General features: G+C 41.3%; 1 protein-coding gene across 1 annotated transcript in view; it reads right to left on the bottom strand.

Moving 5' to 3' along the window:
• Positions 1-12,457: 12,457 nt before the first annotated feature.
• Positions 12,458-20,370, bottom strand: part of MTUS2 (microtubule associated scaffold protein 2) — a 578,616-nt gene continuing 570,703 nt past the window's right edge. Inside the window, exon 15 of the mRNA XM_075851678.1 lies at positions 12,458-14,329. Coding sequence (XP_075707793.1) covers positions 14,119-14,329 — 211 coding nt within the window. The 3' untranslated portion in view covers positions 12,458-14,118. The remainder of the gene's footprint in view (positions 14,330-20,370) is intronic.

The raw sequence follows: 20,370 nt of genomic DNA, 5'->3' as shown, positions 1-20,370 counted from the left end.
GTGTCTATTTCTCAAATTAGAGACTCTAATGCACTTGTCTTGTTGCTCAGTTGTGCAGCGGGGCCTCCCACTTCTCTTTCTACTCTGGTTAGAGCCTGTTTGTGCTGTCCTCTGAAGGGAGTAGTACACACCGTTGTAGGAAATCTTCCGTTTCTTGGCAATTTCTCGCATGGAATAGCCTTCATTTCTAAGAACAAGAATAGACTGTCGAGTTTCACATGAAAGCTCTCTTTTTCTAGCCATTTTGAGAGTTTAATCGAACCCACAAATGTAATGCTACAGATTCTCAACTAGCTCAAAGGAAGGTCCGTTTTATAGCTCCTCTAAACAGCAAAACTGTTTACAGCGGTGCTAACATAATTGCACAAGGGTTTTCAAGTGTTTTCTAATCATCCATTAGCCTTCTAACACAGTTAGCAAACACAATGTACCATTAGAACACTGGAGTGATGGTTGCTGGAAATGGGCCTCTATACACCTATGTAGATATTGCATTAAATACCAGACGTTTGCAGCTAGAATAGTCATTTAGCACATTAACAATGTATAGAGTGTATTTCTGATTAATTTAATGTTATCTTCTTTGAAAAAAACTGTGCTTTTCTTGCAAAAATAAGGAAATTTCTAAGTGACCCTAAACTTTTGAATGGTAGTGTACCTATGACCTGATGTGTGTTTTATGCTTGAGAAAGGTCCTGTTGGACTGAAACATCGCACGGGTGAATAAATTGCTGATATTTTTTGGAAGTGCTGCCTCTGTCCATTTCTTGTCTACCAAATATGTGTACTTTAACGTTTTCATATTTTCCTATAATAAAAGACGTTTCTATAGGAAAAAAAGCATTTTTTGTAACATAACTTTTTTTATTTTTATGGCCAGTTGACACAGAGTTTTTTTTACATGTTTTTTGACGTGGAAACTGCTTCGGAAAACGCGCCATAAAACGGCCGAAAATGCCTCCCATTGATTTCAATGGGAGAAGGAGGCGTGTTTTCCCGCAAGCGGAAAAACCATCTCGCGGGAAAAAGTAGCAACATGCCCTATCTCCGGGCGTTTACGTCTCTGACCTCCCATTGACATCAACGGGAGGAAGAGAAAGCGTATTTCGCTGCGTTTTTTGCCTGTGGCACTGAATGGCCGCGGGCGATAAACGCGGCAAACGGCGTGCAGGCAGATCAAAATCTGCCTCAAAATTCCAGACGGAATTTTGAGGCAGAATTTTCTGCCTGCAAAAAACTCTGTATGAACATAGCCTTACACTGTTATAAAGATATTTTTGTTAACTTTTTTTAAACTTTTTTTTGTTCCCACTATGAGACTTCAAGACTTGCAGCACTGATCGCTGCTAGAACACATTACACTACCTACGTAGTGTAATGTATTGTAACTGTCAGTTTGACGCTGAGGGTATGTGCACACAACCTATTTTCAGGTGTAATGGAGGCTCCAATACGTCTGCAAACATCTGCCCATTGCTTGCAATGGGTCTTACGATGTTCTGTGCAGACGAGCTGTAATTTTAAGCGTCGCTGTCAAAAGATGGCACGTAAAATTACACCCGCTTCAAAGAAGTGCAGGTCACTTCTTGCGACGTAATTGGAGCCGTTTTTCATTGACTCCAATGAAAACCAGCTCCAATTACGTCCGTAAAAGACGCCGCAAAAAACGCGAGTGCATGCAAAAACGTCTGAAATTCAGGAGCAGTTTTCTCCTGAAAACAGCTCCGTAATTTCAGACATATTTGGCGTTGTCGTGTGCACATACCCTGACAGTGACGTAACAGGAAGCATATGAGGACCAGACCCGGAGGCCGTTGTCTGCCATGCCAACCATCGTCAGCCCCCAAAATCGTATTTCGGGGGTTGCTGATGTGCTACAAACCCCCTAAATGCGGCGATCGCAATTGGTCGCCACATCTAAATATTTCACTTTACTGAACTAATATTTGGTGGCATAACTATTGTTTCTGAGAGCTGCTTGACATCTGTGTTGCATGGAGTCGACCAACTTCTGGCACCTCTGAATAGGTATTCCAGTCCAGGAAGTTTGGACGACAGTTCCTCTGCATTTTTGGGTTTTGTCTCATAAACCGCGTTTTCGATGTCACCCCACAAGTTCTCTATGGGATTGAGGTCAGGGGATTGGGCTGGCCACTCCATTACCTCAATCCTGTTTGTCTCTAACCAAGATGTTGTTCGCTTACTGGCGTGTTTTAGATAATTGTCGTGTTGAAACACCCATTTTAGGGCATTTATTCTTCAGCATAGGGCAACATCACCTCAAGTTTATTAAAATATTCAAACTGATCCATGATCCCTTGTATGTGATAAATAGGCTGAACACCAGGGTATGATAAAGCTCCCCATATCATGATTTTTGCAGCACCATGCTTTACTGTCTTCACAGGATACTGTGGCTTGTATTCAGTGCTCCGGGGTCGTCTGACATACTGTCTAGACTGCCACTAGACCCAAAATGAAAAATTTTGCCTTAGTCCGTCCACAAAATGTTGCGCCATTTCTCTTTGGGCCAGTCAATGTGTTCTTTGGCAAGTTTTAACCTATTCAGGACATTTTTTTTAAAAACGGGACTTTGCGGGGAGTTCTTGATGGTAACTTGGCTTCACTTAATCGTCTTCTGATTATAGCAGTTCCCACTGGTAACTTTAGATCTTCTTTGATCTTTCTGGCGGTGATCATTGGCTGAGCCTTTGCCATTTTGGCTATGCTTCGATCCATTCGAACAGTAGTTCCCGATTCCTTCCGTGTCTTTCATGTTTTGGTTGCCACTTCAAGGCATTTGAGATCATTTTTAGCTGAGCATTTGGTCAGAGTGAATTATATTGATATTATTTTGGAGAGGCAGTTAGCTAGCACCTCTTGCATCACAATTGATAACAGATATTGGTCTGTAGGATACAGGATGGAAAGGGTCCTTCTTGTGCTTGGATATATCCATTTTCTCTTACGTTATTCTTTTTGCGTTTAATTAAAAAAAACTAAATTCCCATAGTAATTTATATGGTGTACGGTGTACTTTCTTTTCAATACGTTTGAAAACTAGGTATACCAATGTATGCCAAAATAATATACCAATAGAAGTCTATGGGAATGTCTACACTTCCTGATGTATATGACAAATGTATTGGCTGAAACTGTGTGAATCAGGCTACTGTAAGGGCTTATTCAGACAAACGTGTGTAAACTCGGACGTGCGGGACTCGTTTTTACGGATTCGTCATAGACTTAAGTCTATTGAGGGATCCGTGAAAACGGACAAAAATAGGACATGTCCTATTTTTTCATGAACCCTTCACGCGGTCCGTTAAAACAACGGCAGTGTGAACAGCCCCATAGAAATACATGCAGCCGTGTGACGGCTGTAAAAAAAAAAAAAAGATATTTTCCATCCGGCCTGCAGTGCTCAAGGGGGTGCTGCATGACACAAGCCCTCTCTTTTTGCTGTACTTTGTCATCTCTAAGTATAAGTGTATAAGATTTGCCTGGGGTGTTCTATTAAAGGGGTTGTCTGGATTAGAAAAATGGGTCTACTTTGTTCCAGAAACAGCGCCAGGTTTGTCCATTAGCAACTGTATGTCTGGTATTGCTCTCATCCCCATCTTGGATCACCCCTTTAATAAGCACTTAGTGATTTTGGTACTTCAAAATTAATGGATTTGTCCAGGATTAGAAAAACATGTCTGCTTTCTCCAAAACAGCGCCACACCTGCCCATGGGTGGTGTCTGGTATTGCAGCAGAGCTCCATTGAAGTGAATGGGCTTTGGTTGAAATACGGCACACAAACTGTGGACCGGTGTGGTGCTGTTTTGGAGAAAGCAGTCATTTTTTTCTAATCCTGGACAACCCCTTTAATAGACCTGCTAGAAATAATACATAAGACATAAAAGGTACTTTACAGTGCATAACATGGGGGGAAAGTTTATAATTCTCTAACTTCTTGAAATCAGAGTTATCAGTATGTGAACTTACAGGCTCTAAGCCAGCAACATCTCCTGTGTCCCCATGACAACACTTTCTGTTCTGTGTTCTGCTGGTTCACTATTGTCATAGGGACATTGTATGGCTCAAAATTCACATTACAAACATATACCAATTCAAACGAGTTAGGAGGTGAATGCCGACAATGTCCGTATTATAGGACTCTACACATCTACATCACATTCCTAGAAATTTCTCTTTGTATCTGTTTCTCCCATACCATTCCAGGATTTCTATCTTTATTTGTAATTACAAAGAATTCTGCAAACTCCCTTAGGCCGGGTTCCCACGTAGCGTAAAAGCTCCGGAATTGTGTGCGGAAATTCTGCAGCATTTACAGTAGCAGCAAAGTGGATGAGATTTGGTAAATCTCACGCCCACGCTGTGGAAGAAAACTGCAGCGTAAACGTTAATACATTATATTTGGCAGCATGTCCATTTTTGCTGCGTTATTGTTGACTTTCTGTTGCGGTTTTTCCCCATTGAATTCAACGGGGATGCAAAACCCACAACAAGAAACCAAGTGTTGCGACTTTTTTGGACGGAATGTGCTGCGGGTTCCAGGTCGGATACGTGGCTTAATTTTTATGCAGCGTATCCGACCCGTGGGAACCCGGTCTTATAGTAATAATGTTCTCCTATTGATAGTACACACAGTAAAAGCATTTACATCACATAAGACAAAACTACATAACTTGTGAGGATATTTTTTTTTATTATTATTATTATTGACTGTGGAAACCACCAAATTTTCAGAAGCAAAAAAAAAAAAAAAAAAGATGCAGATCATGAAACCAAGAATGGTGAGAAGAGAATGGAACAACTGCAGGATTCCTCTCACAATGCAGCGGTGCACGGGCCAAAGACATTATTTGTACCATAACATCCATACTTATTGCTATTTTATTTGGAAGCTGCTATAATAAAACAAAGGGCATTCGATGATGTATTGATAAACTTTACGAAGGCAGAGGATCATTGAGAAACGAGATTGTGTTAGCAGGACATTTAGGAAAATGTGCGCAGGAAAAATGTGCTGTAACCATAGCAACTAGTCAGACATTTAGTTCTATTTTCAACAGTTGCTAAGAACAAGACGTGTGTAAAGACATTTTAATTAAATTTTATTTCAACACGCATGTCCAGCTTTTATCACTACATTACGGTTTACATATAGATTAGAGCGGTTGTCTTTATCAGGGCATATGGACGTCATATAAGGGGTTCTACACTGGGCAGACCCTGACCGTCCATGCATTATGCCAACTGCTGCAGGGGAAATATATCCGATGATAACCTTCCATATAATAACTTAAAGTGGTTGTCCGGGCACATGGCGGTTGTTCCGTCTGCCTCAGGGCACCGGTAGTTATGCAGTCGCCAGTGCCGGAAGCAGATGGGTCCAGTCACAGTATAGCGGCCGCGCTACAGTAACCGAGCATGGACGCTATTTAGTGTACCAACCACTGCGTAACCTCCGGTGCTCGGAGGCAGCTGGAACAACTGATCGGTGCGGTGTCCGGGTGTGGGACCTCCACCGATGATATTCTGATGACCTATCCTGTGGATAGGTGTTCAATATGAAAAAGCACCCCGTACCCGAACAACCCCTTTAAGGCCCCATGCACACGACCGTATTTTTTCCCTCCCGTAAATACTGGCCGTAAATACGGTCCTTTGTCACACGTTTTTAACCCGTAGATACGGGTCCGTTGTCATCCGTATTCCACCCGTATTTACGGGCCCGCATAAAAAGGGGGGCTGGAAATGATGTCACAATCATGTCCAAACCCCTTAAAAGGGTCACATGATCGCTCAGACACCATTTTCTCTGCTTCTCTTTATTCAAAAATTGAAATCCCCTGACGTCGCGTAGCAACTCTCCCGTAATTACGGGTGCACACACGTAGCCATCCGTAATTACGGGAGCCCCATAGACTTCTATGGGCCTGCCCGTGCCGTAATTACGGCTTGAAATAGGACATGTTCTATATTTTTCAACGGCCCGGGCACCGTCCCGTATGCAAACGAGAAGGCACCCGTGGCCAATAGAGGTCTATGGGCCCTTAATTACGGGCGTTTTTACGGTCATGTGCATGGGTCCTAAGTAGTGTTTAGAAATATACTGCGTTACTTCTCTTGTGCTTATCCTGAGATACAGACTGTATTATAGTCCAGAGCTGAATTTATAATTCTGCAGGCTTCAGAGCTGAAATTTCCCAGTTAAACTTGCTGGCTCAACATCTGTAAAAAGCTTGCATTCAGTGTATCTTATGTGAGAAAAACTAAATTGTCCCACTGAATTATAGCTGTTTAAGGCATTCTGTCATCAGGGTGACTGACCTCTTTAATAAAGAGCATCTATGAAATTTTCTAAGCCACATCAGTAGTTGTCACTCTAAACCAAGGAAGCAACAAATGCAAATTTAGGTCCTTTCATGCAGTGGTCATGAACACGTGGTGCGTATCGGTCAAGCAGGTGTGTGCTTTAAAAAGGCACCCTGAATAAAAGTTTTGGGCACTGTTCAACAGGAGTGCACCCCCTAATGTGATTTAGGAAGGGCATCGATCGTAAACTATGACGAATTCCTTTATAGGAAGTCATTGACGAGAAGCCTTTTTGACTGTTTCCAATAACGACCAGCAGAATTGTGATTGTAGCTTTAGTATATTATGCAGGCTGTAACTCATGGTCAGCGCAAAATAAGTAAAGCAAAGTATTTACAAAGTTACTTAACAAATATATCTGTAAAATGGAGAACAGGCTGTTTACCTCAATTGCAGCCGCAGAAGTATGCAACAATATGCAGCCCCGTTATATCTACAGTTTTATTTGCACTGACGGCCCAACATCTCTAATGTAACAATTCATTACCATATGATCTGTTATGTGTCTACAGGTAACATCACATTTTCCTTTTTGCATCACTTTTCAGGACTGTAGCTTTTGGTTTTGTAGACATTCAATAACTTAATGACAATGAACTCAATATATAAAGAAAACAATGTTGTCAGTCACATGTATGTACTCCATAAACTGAAGCTCCAGCATATTGATAATACATCAGCAAATGTAAATTCTGGCATCTTTGTAAAATATCTTCATCGTTCTCCTCTTAGGCTCTGTTCGAATCTGCATCGGAGGCTCCATTCGGGGCCTTCGTTGCAGGCCTGGCAGAGTTGACCGTAGTCAATAGCACAGACACCCCGACGGAAAGCCGACGGAACCCATTAAAGTCAATTGGTTCTGTCGGCAACTGGCGCTGTCGTTTGTGCAACGGAACTGTTGGTTCTGCCTGGTTCTGCTCCTCTGACAGAGCAGAACTGCACAACGCAGATGTGAACATAGCCTTACTTAGTTTTCCCCTCTCCAGTGTTGAAAAAATCTTCTATGGCTACATGGAAACCGTCAGCAAACTGTTGTAGACAGATCTGTTATTCTTAGGGTATGTTCACATGCCCTATTTACGGACGTAATTCAGGCGTTTTACTCCTCGAATTACGGCCGAAAAACGGCTCCAAACCGTGCAGACGGGTTTTTTTTTTACGCGCCGCTGTCAAAAGACGGCGCGGAAAAAGACGCCCGCCTCAAAGAAGTGCATGTCACTTCTTGGGACGTAATTGGAGCAGTTTTTCATTGACTCCAATGAAAAACAGCTCCAATTACGTCCATAAAAGACGCCGGGAAAAACGCGTGCACTTGTCAAAACGTCTGAAATTCAGGAGCTGTTTTCGCCTGAAAACAGCTCCATAATTTCAGACGTAAATGGCGTTGTCGTGTGAACATACCCTAAGGCTGATCTATGTTATGATTTCGCAACCTGTTGAGAGGTACTGATTTTTTTTATGGCCTATCCTGTAGCATCCTGTTACCATTGACTTCTTTTCAAACCAAGCAGTATCCCTTTGGATCAAATAGATGTCAACAGAATATTTTTCAAATTGAAGTTTGAAACCTATGGGTCCTGCACAGGATATAACTAAAAAACAATTTATTTGTATTATTATTTTTTATTTATTTTTATTAATATGAACAGGTCCTTAAAATGTTACTGTTTAATATAAGCCGAGGGCATTATGTTGTCCTCCTTTGAATGGGCTGAGTCATTAACTCCTTTGGATCTGTGCACAATATGTTTTGGTGCTTAGCGTGTAGGCCTTACGTTTAAGGTGTATGTGTAGGCCTTATTCATGCACTTCCCAATGTACACACTAATTGAGTCCATAGGGCTCCCTTAGCCCAACAGAGGGTAATCTCTTGGCTGACCTTTTGGCCTCCGTCGAGGTGGTATACGTCCGCATTTTTTGGTGGATGAAAGTGTGTACAAGACTACGCTTTTTCATCCCAAGGGAGCACGCAAATAAATGTTAAAGAGGCTCTGTCACCACATTATAAGTGGCCTATATTGTACATGATGTGATTGGCGCTGTAATGTAGATTACAGCAGTGTTTTTTATTTAGAAAAACAATCATTTTTTGACGGAGTTATGACCTATATTAGCTTTATGCTAATGAGTTTCTAAATGGACAACTGGGCGTTGTGGAGAGAAGTGTATGACGCTGACCAATCAGTGACCAATCAGTGACCAATCAGCGTCATACACTTCTCCCCATTCATTTACACAGCACATAGCGATATAGCTATATCGCTATGTGCAGCCACATACACACTATAACATTACTGCAGTGTCCTGACAATGAATATACATTACCTCCAGCCAGGACGTGATGTGTATTCAGAATCCTGACCACTTCTGTAGCGTCTCTGTGATTTACAGCATAGCAGTCGTATAGTCTATCACTATGGTATGTACGCCCCTGCATGACAGTATTTTCATCAGAATTTTGCATCAGTATTTGTAAACCAAAATCGGGTGCGGGGCCAAAACACGGAAGAGGTGCAAATCTTTCCATTGTACAATGTGATCTTGGCCGCGATAGTGACCATGGCATCAAAGGTGTTTAAATGAGAGGGGTGCCTATGGGTTACCATGGCAGCCTGGGGAGTTTACCAAGGTCCCCAGGTCAGCCATTAAGTCTCTGCCTATTAGGCCATGCCAATCAATGGCATAACAATACCATAAATGTCTTAAGTGGAATAACCCCTTTAACACCTTAATACCCTATGTAGCCCTAGGCAAGCATTAGGTATTCATACATTCGTAATGAACATAAGATATTTATGTGTTACGCCAACTGTACAATCCATTTTCAGTAGCCACAATTGGAATAAAAAAAATGTCCCCATACTGTAGAGTACAAATGGTAAAACAAAAAAAAAGCATTAAAAATATTACAAAGATGCTAGAGTTTACGTATACAGAGTAGATGGCCAAAGGCGGAGCTGTTCTGAGCAGATACAGACACAAGTTAATAAACAATTTAAATCATTGCAAATATTATTTGTGTTTTAATAATAGTACAACCTTGTGAATGAAGTGTTCTTAAAGGAACACTCCGGGCAAAACGGATAGAACCTAAGTTGGCGATGCATAACCCAAAAGAGATGCCCTGTGTCATGTCAGACCCTGCACTAGGCATATCATAGTAAATAATTTTTGTCTGGAGTGTTCCTTTAATTCACAAAATTAGTCATTAGGATACATTACAGATGCATTACATAAAAATGAAACAAATTATATATTTTAAAAGTAGTTCTGTTATGTACGCAAAAAAAAACAATGGAGTCAGGAGCACAGATACTAAGGGAGCCTAGCCATATGCGAAGTACTGTTACACTTTAGCTGAGGGCATTTCAAAACATTGTGGGTGGTTTAAAGATGGTCCATCTGATGGTGGTCTTGTTTCTGTGGCCACATTGACTCATGGCAAATGAGTATTTATAAGCCGTAATGTGGACAAAAAATAAAAAAAGTGCAACTGATTTGTCAAACAATTCTCCTATTTCATGAAAGTGATTTTCTTTTCTAATGCCATAAACAAAATCAGACAAGGAAATTCAACACGAGAAGTGATGAGTAGGAGAAGCTATAAACACACGTAATAGTAGTACAAGGGTCCACCTCGATCTATGCCGAACAACCCTTGTTACACAGTGTTATGGATGGGGTTAGTAAGGTGCAAACCGATGTATCCCCATCACTTCAGTAAGTGACGGTTCATGCCATCCAATTAAAGTAAAACTAAATTTGAGATTTCAGGTGAAGGTACTTCTGTAATGAAACGTCAACTTATAGAGCGTTAAATTGAAAATAATTGAAAATAACTTATTTAATACATTGTTTTTCATCTTGAATAAAACATGGACACTCCCTGAGAGAAGGTATTGTTTGCTAAAGTAAAGCCAGCGCTTCATATTTTTGGGCACAGTCCATGAGGGCTTCATGTTATAGTGTGGTGGGACAAGCAAAGAGCTAAAAGCTCAGTTGCCTTAAAGTGAACACTTGAACACTATTTAAATTTTTTAATTCTAAATAGCTCTAGAAATTCAGTGCAGATTATTTTTTTTACAAAAACAGAGCGAGCTCCAACCACTATAAAGATATTTTTATAGGGAGCCCCAAATCCCCTGCATTGGCAGAGTTAATTGATAAAACTCTGGCTGTCTGTGGCCACCACTAGAGGGAGCTTACTGCATACTGGGTATAAATCGAATTCACTAAGCTCCCTCTTGTAGTGGCTGCAGGCATCCAGAATTTTATCATTTAACTTTGTCTATAGCTCAATTTAAAAAGAACAAAATAAAAAAATCTTATACCCAGATAAAGATATAATAAAAAACTAGCCAGCACAGAATGTTGTACATTTGAAAGTATTGCAGGCATTTGACTAGGAATGCATTCCACAAAGGGACTGTAGTTTTCTGAAAACTAGCAGAGTAAGGATGGAGGAAAATGTTGGATCTAATTACGTAATGACATCATCTCAAGGCCATAAACATTACAAGAAAGCCGGTTGGATTATAACTGATTGTTCAACCAACACCCCCAATGGCATATCAGGCTGGTGTATGGAGTTGGTCTTAGACCTCAGGAATGACTTTGACCAAGGGGTGAACCACCTAAAAGTGCACAAGTCCATCTTATGAAAGTTATTAGCCATTGGCCAAGCCAAAAGACAACTGTCAAAAAAATCCAACTTGGCCAAAATATTTGGGGCATATATTAGTTGGGAGCAGTCATTCGTCTAAAAATGTCATCCAGTTGATGGCTTGAACTGTTCGAATAGCATCCAGTTTCAAGTTAAATGTATTGGACAGCTTTATCTTCCTGTCCATTTTTTGATACGTTGTTACAAATGTGCAGGAAGCTTCTCTGTAGGAATATTTCTAGATAAACCTGTATAGTTCATTTTATCTTACAGGTGATGAAGGAAAGAAACAATGGAAGAGATTTACTAAGCAAAACGCTCCAAAATTCTGGCACAAATTGGTCCAAAAATGGTGTACATGGAGTGCACCAAATCTGTGTTTTAGAAATTTTTTGGGACTACCTCGACAGTTTTGAAAGTGCACGGAAAGTCTGAACATGTGGCAAATTTATTAAAACCAGTCACATAGAAAACACTGTACTCACAATCACCTGGTGGCTACCACTTAGAGAAGTGAAATCGTGGGTGCTCTGCACCGAAAATAAAGTACAGCGTGGAGATGAATTCACAATAAGATTAAAAAAAGAGCAATTGTCCATGTTTTACTAAATGTATCCACCACTCTGTCTTTTAATAAAATGAAATAAAGAAAAAATTTTTTACGGACTGGTGAGTGCCGCAGCTTTTTTTTACTCTTAGCCTATGTTCACACATGGCGTAAATACTGTGAATATTCTGCAATGGATTTCATTGTGGAAAATCCGCAGCATAATAAAGTAGCAGCAGAGTGGATGAGATTTGAACAAATCTCATCCACACGCTGCGTAAATGATGAGCAAAAAAACCGCACAGAAATTGACCTGCGGTGCAGTTTTTTAATCCGCGGCATGTCAATTACATTTGTGTAATTGCTGCTTTTTTGTTGTGGGCTTTCCCCATTATATTGAATGGGGAAGTAAAAACCGCAACAAATAGCAGATGTTGCGATTTTTGTGGCAGAAAAGATGAGATTCCGCCGCAAAAATCGGAAATAGGAAAAAAAAATTCTTATTCTTACCCAGAATTCTGTGCTTCTTTGTCCAGGCATGCCTCCTGGGATGACGGTTCATCCCATGTGACCGCTGCAGCCAATCACAGGCAGCAGCGGTCTCATGGAATGAAACGTCATCCCAGGGCTGCAGAGCATCAGGATGTCAGAGGGACGCGTCACCGCAGCGGACATTCCGGGCGAAAAACTGCACCACAATTTGGTGTACCTTTACACAGCGTATCCACCCTGTGTGAACTTACCCTTATTGTAAATTTATTAAAAACATGCGAAAAATACTGGTGCATGTGTATGGTGGCAATGAAGTGGCATGAAGAGGAGAAGTTTATCTAATATGCCTAATGAGTCACACCAAATATTATCATTCAACATGCGCCATTTTAATACATTTGTCCATTTTCGCCATATGATAAAATGATACAACCTATGAAAGTAATCTCGCCAATTGTGTCTTTATGCTTGGACTCCACAGCAACTTTAGGTTACACGTTTGTGGTAAAATTACGGGTCAAAGTGACTATTGCACAATATGTGCATGTAGGGATTCTTCCGATTAACACGCTCATTGTCCCGCCATAGAGAAGCCTTGAGGTCTGGTTACCAGCAATTTTACGGTGACCGAATATTGCAGTGGAGCCGTAGCCTTATTCAATTTTACAATAAAACAATTTGGTCATATTATAAGAAATTTCTTACCCCTCTGTTTTTGCTTTACACCCACTATGCCGCGGAGCATTAGCTCACCCCAGTATAAGGAGAACAGATTTTCTGCAGCATTGAATCACAGTGGGAAGGTGAATATCATACATGAGCAAACGTAGCTAACTAAACAAACACTAACACACAATGAATGCCCATAGAAGAAGTTTTTTTTTAAAAATAATATGATTGTAATAAATTTATATTACATTCCAAAATAAATATTTCTATCTAGCGCCTAATTATTTTAAGGTGGGCATTGCTGACGCAGACGCCCAATAAAAAAACAACTAGAAATCGGGAGCTCATCTGCAGGTAGAATCCTATAGTCACATGTGTATTACAAAATGTACAAAAAAAATAAATGTAAAAAGTAAATGTTCTCACACATAGGAGGAAGATTATTCAGAATCTAAAACTAAACACAACAATGCTTTTGAGTATAATATAATATGGGTAGATTCCATGTTGTATGACGCGGTTGAAGTTGGAAGCAGAATCATTGAAGGTCAGAAGGTAAAATCTAACTTATGTACATGTCAAGAAATCTGGCTTCTCCTTTTCTGGTCTAAGCAAAATCACAGCGCCCCCTAGTGACAATGAAAGCCTACTTCTCAAAAATATCAAATCCAAAAAGAGACAGATATCCAGTAAATCCTTGAAACAAATAACACAAAGCAAAGGAATGCTTGACATGCGGGCAAAGCATTGGATTATTGCGTAGGCAGCCTTGACCTGTAATAATACATAGCTGGTGATTGGGTGGTACCATTTGGAAGGCGCTTTTGTTATCTGTATAGATCAGTGTTACTTTGTTACAATAAGCGGTAAAAACGAGATGGACAGAAACATGTCCCGTTCAGGTAGAAGACAGAGGCACGGCTTAGAAAACAGCTGATCAAACACGTCAGCAACATAAAAAACAAAAATACACAAGCTCTCATTGTCTTATGTACATTGCATCACTATGTACAAATCAACCTGTAAAGTGTGTGCAATCGTGTATACAATAACCATATTGTATATATATATATATATATATATATATATATATATATATATATATATATACCCAGCATATTGGACTGTATGTAACCTGAAACATTGGCGTGGCTTTTGAGTAATTGTTTTAGTAGAATGTTTTTTTTGTTTTCTTGGCTTGAGGTTCATAGGAAAAGACAGAAGGTGGCATTGTACCTCGAAGTCCAGTCTTCCAAAAGGTAAGTTGCATTTCACATGCAGTCACAGGAAACCAAGGACTGCTCGCTGCAAGCAACTATTACGGAAAATAAAGCTGGTCTATGATATGCTGCTGCATGGTCATCTCTGAGCGGAGTTGACTTTAGAGGGTGATAATGGACCTGAAGAAGAAGAGCAGTGGACAGGAGATGAAGGATATTTGATAGGACTCATGGACTCTGTAGTCTGGAGTTTCCAAACAAGTTCTTCATTGGTACGACTTAACCTTTTCTTTTCTTTGCTCTCCTTTTCAACACTCTCATGTAGGTTGGCGTTTTCTGCTGATAATTGCCTGAATTATAAAACAAAAAAATTTGACGAGTTATAGTCTATGGTTATGTTAAGTAGAAATTTGGCTTGTGAGCAGACCCCTTTTTTATTGTCTTGCTTAAAATGGCCAAATAATATCAAAGGGGTTGTCCAGTTTCTCCAAATAAATGTCATTCTTGCTATAATGAAACGTTATACAATTTCCTAATATACTTTCTAAATCGGTTCCTCGTAACTTCCAAGATCTCTGCTTGCTGTCATTCAATAAGAAGCTTTATTGCTTGCTTCCAGTGGATACCAATCTGTAATGGTCATGTGATGAACACACAGGTGTACGGCACCGGAAGCAGAAGGCTCCGACCACTGTATAGCAGCTGTGCTGCAGTAGTGCAGCTCTGCTCCTATTCAAGTGAATAGCTGCAGTAACCAAGCACGGCCGCTCTACAGTGGTCAGAGCCATCTACTACCGGCACAGACACTGCATAACCTCTAGTGCCCGGAGGCAGCCAGAACAGTTGATGGGTGGGGGGTCTGGATGTCAGACAGCCACCGATCATATACTAATGACCTGGGGCGTAGCTAAAGGCTCATGGGCCCCGATGCATAGATCCCTCCCCCAACTTCTCATGGCCGACGGCACGCAGCTTTCAGATGCATCGCTGGGTCTCCTAAGTGACCCAACAATGCAGCACTAGCAGCCAAGGGCATCACTAAGGTTTTGAAACGTCAGGGGAAATAGCCCCAATACATATAGCCCCCCAAAAAATGTGTGTGTGTGTATGTATATATATGTGTATATAGGAGCATATCTATAGCACTACGACCCTATAGCTATGGATAGGTTTAGATACAGTGGCTCAGCAGACAGTATCACACATGATAGAATTAGATACAGTAGCTCAGCAGACAGTATCACACATGATAGGCTTAGATATAGGGCTCAGCTTGCTGACATTGCGGCTCCAGCGCTGGACCCAGGAAAGGTAAGAATAATAATTGTTTTGCTTTTTTATGTGTTACTAATTATTTGTGTGTGTTTGTGTTTTTTTACAAGTTCGGTTGTTGTACTACCTCGGATTCGAGGACTACATCAATGACGGCTTTCTTTTAAATTCTCAATAAAATGGATGGGTTGCGTGGGATTTTTATTTCAATAAAATATTTTTACTATCTCATTTTCTAAACTTTATTACTACCAACTTAGTAATAGCTGATGGCTGATTGACAACGTCCATTACTAAGGTGAGGCTTAATGTTAGACATGAAGAGGCTAACACTAACCCGCATTATTACCCCGGTACCAGGAAGAGCTGGGTATGATCCAGTACCCAACCATCTGTAGTGGTGGTTGGGCACTGGCCCGGCCGCAGGCTGGTATTATTAGGCTGCGAACGACCAAACACAGTGGCCCTTCCGACCCTGGTAATGCTACTCTGCTGCTGCTATGTTGTATCTGGCTGGTTATAAAAATGTGGGAACCCCATATCGTTCTTTCCAATTATTATTATTGTTATTTTTTTTAAATGACTTGGGGCCCACCCTATTTTTTATAGCCAGCCAGATACAACACAGCAGCAGCAGCAGCAGCAGCAGACTAGCATTACCAGGGTGGGAAGGGCAACTGTGTTTGGCCTTTCCCAGCCTAATAATACCAGCCTGCAGTCGCCCCAGTAGCCGACAATCACTACAGTTGGTCGGGTACTGGATCGTACCCGGCTCTTCCTGGCACCCTGGTGGCGGTGGGTACCGGGGTAATAGCAAGGGTTAGTATTAACCTCTGCACCGGCTAACACTAAGCCCCGCCTTAGTAATGGACGCTGTCAATCAGCCACCAGCTATTAATAAGGCGGTAGTAATAAAGATTAAATAAAATACAATGACATAGAAAAAACAGGTTTATTGAAATAAAAAAAACCCACATTAACTATTTTATTGATAATAAAAAAGAGCCGTCATCGAAGTAGTCCTCGGATCCGATGTAGTCCAATGACTGAGCCTTTAGTAAGGGCCTGTTCACATCACCGCTGCCCTTCCGTCTGAGGTTTCCATCGGGTAACCCCTCAACGGAAAGGCAAACTGAAACCTCAGCTTCCGTTTCCTCACCATTGATCTCCATGGTGAAGGAAACGTTGCTAAAAGTTTCCATTTGTCACCGTTGTGACAGGGTTCGGTTGTTTTGATGGAATCAATAGCGCAGTCGATTGCGCTATTGGTTGTGTCAAGAACAACTGAAACCTCTAGCAACGTTTCCGTCACCATGGAGATCAATGGTGAGGGAAATGGAAGCTGAGGTTTAAGTGTGCCGTTCCGTTGAGGGATTACCTGACAGAAACCTCAGACGGAACCCCTCAACGAAACGGCAATGCTGATGTGAACACAGCCTAATAGCCTAGGCTTAGATACAGGTCCGAAGTGCATGTGTGATACTGTTTGTTGGACCCTGTATCTAAGCCTAAAATAGGCTTAGATACAGGGTCCAGCAGACTGTAATCTTATATAGTATAAGCTGGGGCCCTGTATCTAAGTCTACCACATGGTAGGCTTAAAGGGGTTGTCCAGTCCATAAACATTGATGGCCTATCCTCAGGATAGGCCATCGATAGCTGATGGGTTAGGGTCCGACGCCCGGGTCCCCCGCCAATCAACTGTTTTGAAGGGGGTGCAGAGCTCGTACAAGCACTGCTTCCCCTTCATTTCCCTTGCTTGCTCACTGTGAATCCGTGTCAGCGATTCAGTGTGAGAAAGTGACCAGAATGAAGGGGAATTAGTGCCTGTACGAGCGCTGCACCCCCTTCAAAACAGTTGATTGGCGGGGAGTCGGACCCTAACCCATCAGCTCCAGCAGACAGTGGTATTAAACTTACCCTCCTCTTCGGCTGCAGCGGAGGTCCTGACTCCATCCAGGGTCGGGATGTTGTGCGCAGCGCATAGCGTTGTGACGTCAGGACCGCTGCTGCGCTCCGGAAGGAGGAATGTAAGTATTGTCAGTTACTATAGTAACGGGGGCCCGTGAAGTTTATTACATAGGCCCCAGTTAATATAGTATCTTTTCATTGATGTGGTGTGGGGGGCCGCGGGCCCCCTGGCTTCGGGGGCCCAGTCGCAATTGCGATTTGGAGCCAATCACTTGCCACTAGGGTCTATTTCTTATGGGATGACTCACAGATAACAAATTGAAAATGCTCATGTTCTGCTTAGACAGAGGCTTAAAGGGGTTGTCCAGGAAAAAAATATTTTCTAAAAAGTGTCCCCAGCCATGGGTTGCCTTCCCTAAGACCCCCTACATACTTTCTAACCAGTTTCTGTTTGATCTCAATTATCAACTGCTGCTCTTTCGGTTTGTTCCCTTGCTGCATCTGAGGAGACAGTAGCATCCCCCTTCCTCCCTCCACAACATCTCATCTATTTGCATACTGCCACACCCCGCTATGTTCACAGGGTCATTGCCTGCTCTAATTACAGTCACTCAGCTCCCTGCACACACACCCAGTAATACTCATACAGGGGGGATGGGGGTTATATACAAGGATGATGGGGGTTATATACAGGGATGTTGAGGGTAATACACATGGATGTTGTGGTTATACACACGGATGATTGGGTTATAAACAGGGATGAGGATGTAATACATAGGGGTGATGAGGGGTTATACACAGGGATGATATAATTCCATCATACATATATACAACCTATATGTAACCCCCATCATCCCTGTGTATTACCTAATCATCCCTGTATATGACCTTGATCATCCCTGTGTCTTACCTCATCATCCCTGTATATAACCCCCATCATCCCCGTGTATTACCTCATCATCCGTGTAGACTCTGAAGAGCTTATGAAACATCTGCCCGGCTCACTGCCTGTAAATGTAGTTGATGACACGCCGTGCCTTTCTTAGCCGGAAGTGCCGGCTGACCAAAGACATGGAACGTCCCCGGAAATGAAAAATGTACTCTCGGTGCGGTCACGTGACCGCATATCAGAACAGAGTAACGCTGTCACAGTTAAACATACATTATATTAGAAATTTACTTAAATAAGTCCAATTAAGTTAAAGTATAAATAAAATGTATTCCTGGACAACCTCTTTAACTTGAAGCTCCCTGGCCCAGTTGCAAAATCTGTAACAGGGCCCCCACATACCATGTGTCATTTATAATAGTGGAGCCTCCTTAAATGGCAGATTAAGTTTTGTGTCCCCTCAGGCACCATGGCTTGTGTGAGACTGCTACCTCTGTACTCTCTATAGCTCCCCCTGTGTTTAGATGAGGGTTGACCCTCAGAATAATTTGCTTTGGTGTCACAAGAAACTCCAATCTGATGCTGCCTGTAAAATTATTTCTGACCAAGCATTGCCATCTACAGGAGAAAGCACTTATCCACTGTATTTCAGCACTGCTGCCTCCTTCATGAATTAGAAGAAATATTTCGGAAGAATCATTCGTCCCTGATAATAGTTTCCAACTAATTATAACAATTTTTCTCTACCAGCGATTACTATTATACAAGCAGACCCCAAAACATTCAAGTGTATATAAATATACAGTTAGGTCAAGAATTATTTGGACAGTGACACAAGTTTTGGCATTTTAGCTGTTTACCAAAACATATTGAATATACAGTTATATAATCAATATGGGCTTAAAGACCAGATTAGACTTTGCCAAACAACATGTAAAGAAGCTGCCCAGTTCTGGAACCGCATGAAACTAAGATCAACCTGTACCAGAATGATGGGAGGGAGAAAGTATGGAGAAGGCTTGGAACGGCTCATGATCTAAAGCACACCACATCCTCTGTAAAACATGGTGCAGTCACTGTGATGGCATGGGCATGCATGGCTGCCAAAGGCACTGGGTCACTAGTGTTTATTGATGATGTGACTGAAGACAGAAGCAGCCGGATGAATTCTGAAGTGTTCAGGGATTTACTTTCTGCTCAGATTCAACCAAATGCAGCAAGGTTGATTGGACGTCGCTTCACAGTACAGATGGAGAATGACCCAAAACATACTGCGAAAGCAACCCAGGAGTTTATAAGGCAAAGAAGTGGAATATTCTGCAATGGCCAAGTCAATCACCAGATCTCAACCCGATCGAGCTGCATTTCACTTTCTTAAGACAAAACTTAAGGCAGAAAGACCCACAAACAAGCAACAACTGAAGACGCTGCAGTAAAGGCCGGGCAAAGCATCACAAAGGAGGAAACCCAGTGTTTGGTGATGTCCATGGGTTCCAGACTTCAGGCAGTCATTGCCTGCAAAGGATTCTCTACAAAGTATAAAAAAAACATTTTATTTATGGTAACGTTAATTTGTCCAATTACTTTTGAGTCCCTGAAATGAGGCGGCTGTGTAGAAAAATGGTGGCAATTCCTAAACGTTTCACAGGATATTTTTGTTCAACCCCTTGAATTAAACCTGAAAGTCTACACTTCAATTGCATCTCAGGTGTTTCATTTCAAATCCAATGTGGTGGCAGCAGAGCCCAAATCATGAGGATTGTGTCACTGTCCAAATTCTAGACCTGAATGTATATATTTTTTATTTATAAAAAAAATTAAACAGATGGGATATATAGAATGACAATAGGAGAATAAGAAACACAGTGTGCAGCAACTAACATGAAAACCACTATAGCAGGTGTGTACAGATAAGGAGACATTTTTGCCAGGATGGGTGGAGTGCATAGGGTTTTGGGCTGCATAAGATAAGATGTGCTAAATTTAAAACAGACAGAAAAGAAAAACCCTTTTACCCATGAATGTCTGGAAAGCATCTAATGGTATTAAATAGAATATACAGTAATATGCACTATATATACACTATATATATATATATATATATACATACATATATATATACACACACACATTATATATATATATATATATATACATACATACATACATACATACATATATATATCTATCTACATACATACATATGCTATCTGTATGCTGATTGAATAAACCATATTTTTTTCCTTTACTGGAGTGCTGCAGGATTTCTTCATATATATTCCACAGTCCTTGGATCAGGATTACCTGCTAGACACCCAT

The sequence above is a fragment of the Rhinoderma darwinii genome, chromosome 2, assembly GCF_050947455.1.
Source record: "Rhinoderma darwinii isolate aRhiDar2 chromosome 2, aRhiDar2.hap1, whole genome shotgun sequence".
Classification (NCBI taxonomy): domain Eukaryota; kingdom Metazoa; phylum Chordata; class Amphibia; order Anura; family Rhinodermatidae; genus Rhinoderma; species Rhinoderma darwinii.
Note: the sequence above shows the minus strand (reverse complement) of the source record. Positions and strands in the feature narration are given on the sequence as shown.